Source organism: Parasteatoda tepidariorum, chromosome 1 (genome assembly GCF_982258835.1).
Source record: "Parasteatoda tepidariorum strain Cologne lab strain chromosome 1, Ptep-v5.0, whole genome shotgun sequence".
In the NCBI taxonomy this organism is placed as follows: Eukaryota; Metazoa; Arthropoda; class Arachnida; order Araneae; family Theridiidae; genus Parasteatoda; species Parasteatoda tepidariorum.
The window spans coordinates 30,130,019-30,143,985 of record NC_141755.1 but is presented as its reverse complement, the minus strand read 5'-3'; the positions used below and the strand labels follow the sequence as shown (position 1 = coordinate 30,143,985).

Below are 13,967 nucleotides of genomic sequence, written 5' to 3'. Positions count from 1 at the left end.
GTAACAAATTAATTTCAAATAATTTTTTCTCGATAAATTTTTTATCTCTTTTATCAAATTTAAAAGCATATCTCAATGAAATTTGGAATAGTATATATTATATACTTTATTTAAATTTGCCTTCAAGAAGTTTAAAAGTTTGTATCTTTCAAAAAATAATCGATTAGAAAAATATGCATGTTTAAACATCGATTTTTTTTTTTTAGTTTTGTGAATTACTAATATAAAAAAATACTGAGAAAAAATTAAATTAGGAATAATTGTATTAAAAGTTAATCAATAATAATACAAAGGCACGAAATTTTTAATTTTATGAAAAGGAAAATATTTTTAAAAAGTTTTTAAAGCATTTATAAAATGTTTCACAAGAAATTTGACAACATGACAAAAAATTGAAAAAAGATGCATGCATTTTTAAAAATGTATCAAAATTATTTAGTGAATCCTAAATTAGCATTAGCGTCGTCAGAAGATGTCACTCTCAAACCTATTAATTACAAACCTCTTAGTAAGTGAATTGTGATCCAGAAATCAAAAGTTATTCTTATTATAAGATAGTTAACCAGACTTAATAGACTGTTCAAAAAAATCCAATATAGAGAAAATTAGGAATTTCGGTCTGTTTAAGAGAAATTATTTATATTTTAGTCAATGGGAGTTGAAAGGCTTTTTTCGGTCCAACCGTACCCAACTGTTTAATGGGTAAGTGATATTAAGATGGGTTAAACGGGTTCTAAATATTCTTTTAATCCTTTTTCCTTAATTTTCACTAACTGATGGTAGATATTTACTCTATTCGGGAATATTTTTTTTAAGTCATGCAAAATGAAAGGTCGTCATCCAATCACAATTTGAGATTTAAAGCATGCAATATTTTTGATTCGTTCATGTTTTTTTCTGAAAAAAAATCATACCAACACAGTTCTGCAATCTGCATTCTTCAAAAAGCAGTTTGGTGTCTGTTTTTCGGTTTTTAATTAATATATTTGCTTTACATAATTTACGTAAAAAGAAAAACTTTTTAACGCCCCACAAATCGGATTTCATTAGTTTAAACACAAATTAAATGACATATTAAACAATCTGAAAACATACAAATGTGTAGTTTTAAGTTGCCCAAAACCGCAAATAAAACTATACAAAAAATTCATAGTATTACTTTCAAAATAAAACCTTTAGTAACTAACATCTGAAAATAATCAAGTCATATTTCTCCTTATCCAATAAAGAAACGCCTTTGTTTTCCGTGTGATATAATAGTGTCGAATAAATCCATCATCAAAAATATATTAAGAGGAAAAAAATAATTAGATAAAAGTGAAAAACAAAAATTTAACCTTAAATAAAAGATCAAGGGATCAAAAATAATCTTTTAAATTCTTTTTCATTTGTTACAGTCTGACCTGGTAAAAATGATTTAAAAAAATAGTCGTACGTGACGTTTTCGACAAAAAAAAAAAAAAAAAAAAAAAAAAATGCAATTTAATTTTTCCCCTGCGTCCAAAGTTTTCATTATTTAACTCTGCAATTTATTTAATTTTATTACGATGGAATTTCACCATTAAAAACTAAAGTTTGTCTTTATTTAAATATTAACTAAATTTTTCTTCATATTGAAGACAGTCCATATCGAACTTTTTATTGTAGCTTGTTGGTTGGTTCATTAACACAAGAGCCAGAAATGGTTATACTGCGCCAGTCACTAGGTTAAAATCCAGGTTAATCTAACAAATTTTGTCTTAATGTAAAGAATAAAGTTTTATAGTCTTGATAAACTTTAAAAGGTGATGTATAGGATCACAAATCAAAGGTTGAAGATCAGGATAAAAGCTGCCAAAAAGTTGGTTTCTCAAGTGTCTTAATCGTTTGCAGTCATCTAAAATATCATCAGTAGTAATGTCAACACTTCATAGAGAACAATTAAGTGCAGGTTCAGATTCTAATAAATGCATGTGGCTAAAACTGGAGTGAACAATACGTCTATTGATTACAACCAGGGTTTTATTGTAACAATGACAATACCTTAAAAAGAACATTTTGCCCTTTCCAAGGGCCATCAATAAATTTCTACTTCAAACATTTCTTAAAGGAAACTTTATATATCGTTTATTACATTTACTCACCCTGATAAAAAATAAGAGATTGATTATGTAGTTAAGTTAGTAAAAACAATGGTTTTAAAGGAATGAGGAAAATGATATTTGGAATGAGAAATGATAATTTGTAATTATTTTCAAGATGATTAAGGAAAAAAATTAGTCAATAGCCTTTTATCTTCTTATAATTTCAATAAATTAAATGATAACGTTCATAGATAGATATTATGTCTGAAAATTAATTAGAGAATCAAGAAATTTACTCGGAAAATAATACTAAATGCTGCATTTGTCTTCTTAATCCTATGTTTTTCATGTGGTATTCGTCTTAGGTCGTTTGAAGTCAGTAGTGTCTCAAGTCTAAATTCAGCGTACTCATTTCTTTGAATATCGTATCGTTGAAAAGTGAATAAAAAACTATGAGAAATGTTCTATATTTATTGATTTTGCTAGGTTTCTTGATAACAACTAATTCAACCGAAATTAATAAGAAATTCGGTGAGGATGGTGATAAAGAAATTACTTGGGAAAAGTTTATGAAAAAATCTTTGTGGTCAACGCATACAATTGCAGAATGGATACAACCGTATAAGAATTCTTCATTAACATTTAGAAATATCAATGAGTCATGCGTTAATAGTTTATTATTGTATTTTGAAGGAATAAAAACGTGGGAGCCTTGGGCGATCAAAAGTAAGCACAAGTTCTTGTTCTCTATGCAAATATATATGTATTCTCAATTCAAAGCGTTAAGTGTTAAAATAAAGTTATTTTAATGCTTACTGTTAGAATAATAAAATCAAATAAATTTAAAACCTACATTTTTCAAGTAAACTTTTTCTAAAAATCTTTCAAGCATTAAAATGTGACTTATCTATTACTACCATTTTTTAAAGATATAGTAAAGTAATTGTTTGATTTAAACAATTGGAATGTAGAGTATAAAAATTTAGAGTATAGAAGTTATTTAAAAATAAAATTTACATTGACTTAATTAATATCATCAATGCTTAAAATTGTCAGATTGGATTGGAAAATTTTTTTAAAAGATATTTATAGAAAACGTATTCAATAATTTATGCTAATTCCTATGGTATAAAAAAATAGCTGTAAAATTTCATAATTTACTCAAGAATTTTAATTGTGAATTAAATTTAAACTTTATTATTTAAATTTTAGCTTAAAGTTTAAATTTGTTCAGTGCATCCACCTTTTAGAACTGCCCAAGGAAGAAGCAACTCTATTTTTGACAGATTTAAAAAGTAACAAACACTTATAAAAACCGAAAAACTTTCTTTCTCACGCTTTTTAATACTGATGTAACCCTCATTTTCCGTTTTACGTAAAAATAATATGAAGTTATTAATTCATTAAAAACTTCATTCGAATCAAAAAAAATATAGTTGGGCTGGAACGACTGTTGTTTTCCAATTTGTACAATTTCGAAGTGAAGCTTTTAGTTAAGCATTATCTATCCGCTTCAGTTTCTTGGAATCATTTATTCAATATAAATTCATTTTTTTCGCATTAATCTACTTAAAAATCATAGTTTTTTAAACTTTCATTTGACTTTTGTGCCTGATAGTGATAGATGCAACTGGTAGAATTCCTAGCGGCCTAATGACTGGTACAGTGACAGACTTTGGAAATTTTGACGAATGTTTGCAAGTGAGATATAATTCCGAATCAGAAAATTTCAAGGGAAAGTTTTGTATGATAGGATTTAAAATTCCTCTAGTCCAGCCCCCCAATGGAAAAACAACGAGTGGAAAATCTTACTTAGATGCTTATGGGAACCCACCGGAATGGGTAAGTTTTTCTTAATAAAAATAATTATACATTAATTATTTGAATTACAATAGTTTTCCTACAATAAGTTTCATTGAAAATATTATCTTTATTACAGAAATAATTATCTTTAAAGCAATAATTGCCTTCAAACAATAATTATCTTTATTTCAGTAATAATTATCTTTAAAACAACTGCCTTCAAACAATAATCTTTTTTGTTACAATAATTATTTTTGTAACAATAGTTATCTGCAAACAATACCGTTTTCGCGGAAAAGGGCAGGTGACACTATATGCATGCACACCTGAACACGAAAGAAAAAAAATTACGTTCTTATGTGAGAACAGATGGTTAAGCCAAGTAATGGTTTTTGGACATTAAAATAAATGAAACATTTGCATATAATTTGCTTAATCTCCTTCGGGAGTGATTTTTTTCTACATTATTATTGACATCTTGCGAACAGTTACTGATTGGAACACACATATATTTTGGTTTGTTCTGTTTGATGATTTTAAAATATTTTTGTTCAAAATCTATATATTTGTTTCTCTTACGTGGCAACAAAAACGATGGTATCACTCGATCCAAATTGACCACAAACTAATAATCTATATTAATCTTTTTTGTTCGACTGTCTCAAGTAATAATTTAAGTAGTCTTAAATAATTACCTAGTTTTACGTTAAGTATTTGGTTATACTCATTTTGCTAGATAGCCTTAATTATTTAAGTAAATAGTTAGTTGCGCATTAAGTATTTATTTAATATAATAATGTTGTATTTTTATAGAAATAAACATTTTGTTACGAAGTAGTTATATCTTTTAGTTTATCTATTATTTTCTGGCTTGTTTACATTGTCAGTCAAAAGATCTGCAATTTCAGAGTTGTTAAAGCTAAGAAAACGGCGGTATGAAATCGTTAATTTGCTGGGAACACAATCGTTATAACACAAAAGCTGGAAGATTAAATTAGAAAATTTCAATAAACGTTACTCTTATTATTACAATTTACTCTTATTATTACAATTTACTCTTATTATTACAATTTACTCTTATTATTACAATTTACTCTTATTATTACAATTTACTCTTATTATTACAATTTACTCTTATTATTACAATTTACTCTTATTATTACAATTTACTCTTATTATTACAATTTACTCTTATTATTACAGTGAAACTACCAGGAAAGCTTACTTTTATGCAATGATCCCTTTTATTTGTGACCACTTTCAGGAGGCGCGGAATTTTTTCCGTAGACTTTGTGTTGAATAAAATCTTAAGAAGAGACAAACGAAACCTCTTCCGGCGACCGAGCAAAGCTCTGCACCAAACGCAGAACAGGTCAAATAAGAAAACACGAAAAATCTATATTATATAAAACGCTAATACGTACGTATGTATGTATGTATCAATAAAATCAATGATATTTCTTTTCTCGCGCTGGCAACAGTTTTCATTTTTAATCGATTGGATCCGGCGAGCAAAAGCACGTAGTGAGCAACCAGATAACAATAACCAGAGTTAGCATTATCAGGTTGTTCAATTCAGATTCATGCACTAAAAACATGACAATATTTAATTTAAACTCAATTAGGAATTGAAGTGAGAATGCTTTAAAAGGCCGCTGTTGAATTGATATTTTTCTACTGGGAGCTACCTAAACGTCTAAAAAACGTTTAAGTGTTTGTATTGAATGCATTGAATTTTTTTTTATATTTCGCGTTTATTTGTGCATTGAATTTTCACGCTTTAAAATGCAGAATATTAGTGAAGCAATATTTGATAATTTATTTTGCTAATATGTTTCTTATTTAGCTAATGTTTTGATTTCACCATGTACAATCTAAATAGCTAATATACTTTTTTAAAAGCCAATAAGAACATTGGTAGAAATCTTCTACAGAAGTACAATACTATGTCTTTGATGATAAAATACTATGTCTTTGATGATAATATATTATGTCTTTGTGCTAGAACATTGTGCTCATTGGCGAGCGAGCGCAGCGAGCCATGGTTCACGGCGTGAACCACATAGGATTGCGTAGCAATTCTCGGGGTATTTCGGGTTCTTCCTATTTATTCGCTGTCCGGAACATCTCTGTGTATATAAATAAAACTATTTTTGTGTGTTCTATAATGCTTTAATTTCTTCAAACCATTTTAGTAACGATAATAATATTAAAAAAAATTAAAAATTTACACGAATTATGTGTTTCTAAGTATCTTGGCTTCGCCTGTCACCGGTGACCCTCGTGGCGCTAGGAACAAACTCACTACCGGTCACCCGTGACTCCAATAGCATTCAACGCGTTAAAAACAAACGTAAATTACTTTTGTTAATTTTAGTGTCTAAAAACTTTATTTCGTTCGCGTGCGATAATTACCCATTCATTATTTTAAATCGTATTACAGTGAATGAAAAAAATCTTTACATTTTTAGTTATATAGAACCTATCACGATTTTTTTATTACTTGAAATAAAATTAAGTAATGTGAGTGAGTGAGACGCTTCCTTTAAATGATCTCAATTCATTGGGTACAGTATCGGATATCCGCATTTATTCCCTTAGGATATCTGAGAAGAATACTCATGTGTCGTTTGGGCTGTAGCCAGTGATCAGTGACTTTATAGAATTCTGCGCAATGTGTGATAGAAATTAAAACTGGGGACAGCTCGTGTTCTAAAGTTAAGGGACTGAAAACGTTTGGTAAATTTATTTCCATTACAAAAGTAATTCAGTTTTATACGTTAATTTATATAATAAATATAATAAAATACATCATAATATATATATATATATATATATATATATATATATATATATATATATATATATATATATATATATGTATATATTATAATTTATTAATAATAAAATAACTCATGAAGTATAAAAAACTTAACGCATATACAATATAAATTATACTTTGGGTAAATAAACAGGCGTAAAAGGTTGCGCAATTTCACTATTCTCCGTTGCTATGGTTAAATTTAATATTTTTTTCCAGACTAGTACGTTTTAGTAAGAAGTGAGGAAAAGTAAGAATAGCTGAAACCATGGTAACGGAAAGGGGAACATGTGGAGTTATGAAAAATCATGTAACCTTGAGACACTTATACTATTAACAAATTGTATGAATACTAATTAAATATCGCTATCAAACTTTCAAATAAACATTGAAACATTACTACTTGTATTACATATGAAATTTTTTCTAAGGGAAGCACTTTTAGTCTTAATGTGGACCTGTAAACGTGCTACATTTTCTGCTATAGGCCTCATTTAATCGTAAATCCATTCCGTTTTAATAACTCTTTCCTTTATAGTAATTCGTCATATTTTAAAAATTAGTTTACTTTTACCTCTATTAACGCAAGGTGTCACAGAGATCCGATTTTTGAGAGGAACGCAATTAATTTTTCTAAATTTGGCATTTAACAAAAAACTAATGTGCTAAATACGGGCAAAAACTTTTTTAGCTCTTTCTTGTTTCTCGTACTTTAAGGATGGCAATTGGTGAAAAAAATTTTTTTTGGTTGAAATTGTGTCTGGAATTTTGTCTGAAATTTTGACCGAAGAGATTTTTAATTATTATGAGGGGTATATATACCAATCGTCCCCTCATCAATGACTGACATGATTAGATATTTGTTATCGAGCTTAACATTTGTCAAATATTCTACATGTATGCAAAAACGATAATTACGAAATACCCCACGCTCGGGATGTTCCGTAATCTCCGCTCTTAATATAACCGAAGCACATCCGGAAAGTAAGATCTTTCTGCAGTGTTGTGCAACTATTTATGAGCAGAAATATGACGTTGACAAATAATAAATTTCTGCATTCTTAACTTATAATTCCTACTATGTCCTATTTACCCCACTTATTTCTGTTTTAGAAACACTAATTATTCCAATCTGTTATAGATATCTGAATTTATGAGAGAAAAACGAGGTTTTGTAACGCATTTCCGTTTATTTTTTGGATCTTGTTTACCATCTTCTTGCAGTGATCAGGACATTCATAATCTGGTCTCAAAAGGTATAAAACAGTTTTCTTTTTATATTATGTGGGCATTGAAATCCGTTTCTTTGATTTGGTCGTAGTTTAAAGATGAAATTAACTTGTAAGTTATCGCGACCTACATAAAAAATACTTAAAACTTATGTAACAGTTACACGATATCGAACAATTATGTAACTGAAACTTACGTATAATTACATACAACTTACCTTTAATTATACTTTCGTTAGGCTCTATATAACTATTGGATAAATTGTAAGATTTTTCTTAATTATTTACAACTTTTCTACAATAAACTACAACTTACCTGACAATTAACAATCATATACTTAACGCTTGTCTAATAACTAAAAATTTACAGAAATGTGAAATTCCTGTTATATTCAAAATTTCGAAACTTCATCAGTCTTTATTTTACTTTCAATTTTCTTATCAATTAAAAATTGGTAGCCTACTGAGTCTGTTTTTTTATCGACTTTTACAACTCAATGCTTTTGGTCAATTTTCATTCCGAGGACGTAAAATATCCTCGGTGGTAAAAGGATCATGGGTTAAAGTCCTCTTTCAGTCAGGCTAACCTTGGGAGATTTTCGTAGTTTTCCTCTCCATGTAACGCAAATACGGATTAGTTCCATAAAAAAAGTCCTCCATGAAAGCAAATTTCGCCGAAAACTTAATCCAGGAGTACCCTTGTGTTCTGGATTGGGTTAAAAATTACAAGGCTACGGAGTTGAACATTAGTCGTTGTTAACCCGAAATTCGGCCGATCGTTCAACGACGGTTATAAAATATGAAATATTGTCCTAGAATAGCTTATATAGGGACTATATTTCCTAAATAATATACATAATATATCGTGAAACAGACAATTCTATATATAGGGCCGATATCGGTTGTTAAGTAGCTGTAAAATATAGGGTGTGAATCGAACTATTTTATATAAAACTTTTTTCGAAAAAATAACGCCCTTTGAACCCTTATTAAGCCAAAAGATTCGTGAATATTGTTCTGATGAAGACCCAAGTTATTTTGCTGCTAAGAATGGTTTAAAACACATCAAAATAATAAGTTTTGCGAACGAATAAGGGTTTTGATTGTTTAGACGCATTTCATCTTGCATAAAAATGACGCTTTTTGATGCCTTTTAACTGCCCATTGCTCGGTGGAAGAAAAATATCAACAGAAATGCAATTTCGGTTAATGGAGAAATCTTCAATGAGAAATTTTCTAAGATTATTTTGTTTTGCTTTTTTAAAACAAGTTGCGAAATCAGACACTCATTTTAATGCTGAGTATAGCAAATAAAGAATACAATCCACGCAATTTTTTTATCCAACAATTCAACAATTTTTAACGAAAAGATATTATTGTTACGGTGAAATTTCATCAAATTCTACTCAATCGCTAGATAACTGCGAATATTTGTGCGACGTTTTCAGATTCTCGTCATGCAATGGTAATTGTGATGCCACAATCTATGCAATGGATTTGTTCATTTCCCCCGTGCATCGTAGAATATCGTCTGTGAACTTTATTGTTTGTGTATTGTTCAAACTAAGTGTTTCAAAAACTAAGTATAACTTATAATGTGGGTTTTAAAAAATGAGCTTAATCGCAAAACACTTATTTAATCAATGGGCATAATTTGTAATGCGTATTTGAAAATTGTATATGACCAAGGGCGGATCTACTTAAGGGCATTTTGGGCTGCAGCCCAGGGCCCCGTGGATACAAAGGGCCCCAGTCCCCACTGAAAACAATCGGTGATATTTTGAATTTAAAAAAATATCTAATATTAAAAAAAAAAAAAAACTATTATAAGGTTGGCAACCCTGAGATCAATCAACCCATAAATGTGCGCGTCTATCGAACGGAACGGGGAATTACCAGTCGCTTGTTTTTGGTCAGTGTATTTTTTCGCGTCTATTACGGGGGGCTTCCCGCAGCGCCGCATGACGCCCGACGTAATTTTTTTCCCGCACTTCTGTTCTCGTCGTCAAAGTGTCAAACTTGTTAAGTTTACTAATAACTGTCTTGACTACCAGCAACCCTCTCATCCTACTGAAAACTATATTGGTGTTCAGCAAGAGGACGGTAATACCGAGGCGGAAAGAAATTTAGAGAATATTAAGTTTGAGTTTGAGAAATATGTTGACGTGGGCTTGTGGCCAGAATTGCTGAATAATGATTTTATTAATGACATACTCTCACAAGAAATGACTGACTTTCAAAATAAATATCCAAAAAATATATATTCAGCTTCAATAAATAAATACAAAGAACAAAACAGAACATTTTCAAATAGGTATTTCATTAAGAAAATGAAAAATGGTCAGTCACTGGAAAGATCTTGGTTCAACCAGGTTATTCAACCAGGGTTGGTACTATTTTTCGTTTGACTTGCAAACTTTTTTCTAAAATCCATTCTCAATACAAAATCGGATTTTCTGATTGGAAACACATAGGAACTTGTTTAGAAAATCATGAAAATTCTAATGAACATAAGAAATCAATGTTAGTGTGGTTGACACGTGAAGGCAACAAGTTAATTGTGTCATTAAAAGACTTCGTGAGCAACATAAGGCACCAATCAGATCAGAAGCTAAAGGAATATGAAGAGAGAACTAAAAAATTAAGTACTAGTGTGTGAATAGACTACAATGACATAAACAAGAGACGCATTACTCCAAAATTTTCAGATAAGTCTACAGATAAATTCCCAGTATACGGCGCAGAAAAATTTAAAAGAGGCACGCTAAACGTTGCGTTGGATAAGTTGATTATGGATTTAAATAAAAGGAGCCAAGTCTATGAGATGTATAGCAAGAAATTCAAATTTTTAATGGATTTGCAAGACAAAAATATGGAAAACATAGATCTGGAAAGTGTACGTAATATTGTTGATCATTATCCAGATGACGTAGACGAGCATTTAGTGAATGAATGCATTAAGTTAAAATCTTATTTACTTCAGTCTAAGCCTGAGTCTTCTTACACCTCTTGCAGTGAAATTTTCATGCTAATTTATGAAGAGAAATTTGTTGATGTTTTCTACACTATCATTCTATGATGTTTCTATGCTGCACTATCTTAAGGATTTTTTTAACTTTGCCAATCACCAGCTGTGAAGCTGAGCGCTCTTTCTACAGGATGTCATACATAGAAAACAAATATAGGACAACAACGTCGAACCATCGACTAAATCATTTATTAGTTCTTTCCATAAATTGTGATTTAACGAAGGACTTATAATGTGCTGAACAAATAAAGGAATTTGCACCACAAAAATGCAGAAAGGTTGCTTTATAATTTATATAACATAACTACACCTAATCTGTCAATTTCTTTTGCAATAATGTTGTACAGTTGATGTTTGTATGGACAAATAAAAATAAATAATTAAAAAAAATTTATAAAATTATTTTATTGTCCTATTTTTTTCTATATACTTATCTACATCACTATAGAAAACAGTTTTTTTGACAAAATGGCTATTAGGGCCCTAAAGTAGTTTCAGCCCAGGGCCCCACAAATTCACGATCAGCCCATGTATATGACACAAAATCCGCGTTTAGTAAAATGCATTGCATTTGAATCAGTTTATAAACAACAATTATGACTATAGAATTATAACAATGAAGCACATTTGGTTTAATTTTCTTTCATAATCAGTGTTGAATAACCGACCCTATTCTGAGTTTACGACTATCAATGTTTTTAGATCTGTCACATGGGGAGGAAAACCACGAATACCTCCCACGGTTAGCCAGACAGCAAGGGGATTCTAACCCAAGATCCATTTACCATTGAGAGTATTTTACGCCAGCACTTTGGTCGGTGCGAGTCATGGACAGAATTCGTTTCAGACATCAATCGTTGGGATTCGAACCAGGGTTACTTTACACGGACTCTATTTCCTTAGCCACCATTGCTCAGTTTGGTTTTATTTTTATTTTTATTTTATAACCGTCGTTGAACAGCCGACCCAATTTCATGGGTTTACGACTACTTACGTTCAACTCCGTAGCCTTGTAATTTTGAACCAATCCAGAAGACAAGGAAACTCCTGGATCAGTACCCCCAGAGGTATTGATTTGTTGTGGGAACATGGAGGACTTTGAGACTCGACAGATTTAACGTGCACCAGTCACCATTTACTACACGGGGAGTCAAAGTCACATTGGAGGTACACTAATGGGCTATTGGTGACGGGTTTAGGATTCATCCTTGATGATAGACACTATGAAGCATTACGTACATTACGCAATCATAAATAGAAAAAAGGACAAATGATAGTAATCATCCACCTCTGGATCACACTCCCCATTAACCCGACACCGACCGAGCTTTTCCTGGTCTAAAACTACTTAGAACAATATTATAAAATAGATTCGGAAACAGATCTACTACGACTTAATCGAAAAAAGAACAGTCCGAGCATTGCTCTGACTCTCTCAATGTTAATAAGCTATCTCCAGTTACATTAAAAATAGTTTGGTGTAGCCGTCTAGTATGCAAAATGAGAAATGAAAATAATTCTGGGCACAAGAGAGGGATATATTTAAACCTTTTTGGTGGATTACTTTTGAATGGTCTAGCCCGGAAATACCCCGGGCACGAGAAATAGAGACGAAAGCTCACCCCGTGATTTCGACGGGAGCGAGAGGGAAAGAGTTAAGAAAATATTGTTGAGAGCTCAAATAAATCTTGTTAGGCTCTATTAAGCCTTACCTATTGAAATGCAGTGCTTTAAGCGAAAGGAGAGAGCACGCTGCACTTCACTATACTCATTACTCAAAATATTGTTCACGAGTTTTAAATATCAATAATATTGCATTATGCTGTATAACTTTAGTTTTAGATAAACATTGAACTTAGCAGCGTGCAGAATATAGTAGTAAATTCATATTTATGTATGTTCTAGTCACGGAACCCTGGACTTCAAATATTGTGGTGTCAGACTGTCAAACAGATCAACAAAGAGAGTGGAATACTTCTGGTATCATTGCGCTGTAAGTTGTACCTCGTAAACAAAATAATATTTTTCCATTATATTATACGTATTATTATAATAGAAATTCTTAGACGATTTTCTTAATGTCGTAATACAGCATTAATTAATGTCGTAATTATTAATGCCTATAATTTCGGGATCTTATGCTTTGGGTCCGCGAATCGCCTTGTGCCCTCGCGCCGTGCGGGGTTCCTCGTCGCGGCTATTTTTGTCTGATGGGCCTCATGGCTTGGGTAGAGGTATTAATATCCTTAATTTCAATGTAATGTTCCATATGTAGTTTCACTAAACCTTTCACGCATTAACTTATGCGTTATTACTCTTTGTATTCATTCGATTCTAAAACGATTGCATTTGAAATAACCTTCTGTTGTGGTGCGTTAAGTTTCACGACATTAAATATATTAGATTACTTTTAATAAATAAGAGACCATATACGTATTTAAAAAAATAAGTCTTATAAGCTACCGATTGTTCATCTTAACTGTGTTTCTTTTATAATTTTTTTATAAATAGAAATTTATTCGATATCTTTCCGCAGTCTTTGAATGCTCATTTAAAAATAACAAAGCGACTGGGGTTTTTTTTTAGAAAAAATATTATTGATTAAATTTTATTCTTGATTCTTTTACTTGCATTTGGTTTTCCATTTATTTAAAAGGATCATAAGACTTCTGCGTTTCAGCATTTTATTCCACAGTGATCAGACCAGCAGATCAATAACTTTGTGTTACTTCAGATTTAAAAAAATAATGAATAAAAATAAAATAAAAAATAGATGAACTACACTATAATACCCTCAAAGAGTTGAAAAATGCAATTTACATGAAAAATACAATTTACATGAAAAATACATGAAAAATATAATTTACAAACATACATGATACATACATGAAAAATACATACATGAAAATACATACATGAACATACATACATGAAAAATAAAACATACATGAAAAATATAATTTACAGTGACAGAAAACTAAAGCCAAAACTACTATAAAAAATTGAATAGAACGAAAAAGCAC

At 30.5% G+C, this 13,967-nt stretch overlaps 1 protein-coding gene across 2 annotated transcripts in view; it reads left to right on the top strand.

The window, feature by feature from the left end:
- The first annotated feature begins 2,389 nt into the window (after positions 1-2,389).
- Positions 2,390-13,967, top strand: part of LOC107455673 (nose resistant to fluoxetine protein 6) — a 93,719-nt gene continuing 82,141 nt past the window's right edge. For both annotated transcript variants that reach the window (XM_087161086.1, XM_016073315.4), the window contains exons 1-4: positions 2,390-2,789; positions 3,682-3,905; positions 7,829-7,943; positions 12,850-12,937. In XM_087161086.1, the coding sequence (XP_087017212.1) occupies positions 2,516-2,789; positions 3,682-3,905; positions 7,829-7,943; positions 12,850-12,937 (701 nt within the window). In that variant the 5' untranslated portion in view covers positions 2,390-2,515. The remainder of the gene's footprint in view (positions 2,790-3,681; positions 3,906-7,828; positions 7,944-12,849; positions 12,938-13,967) is intronic.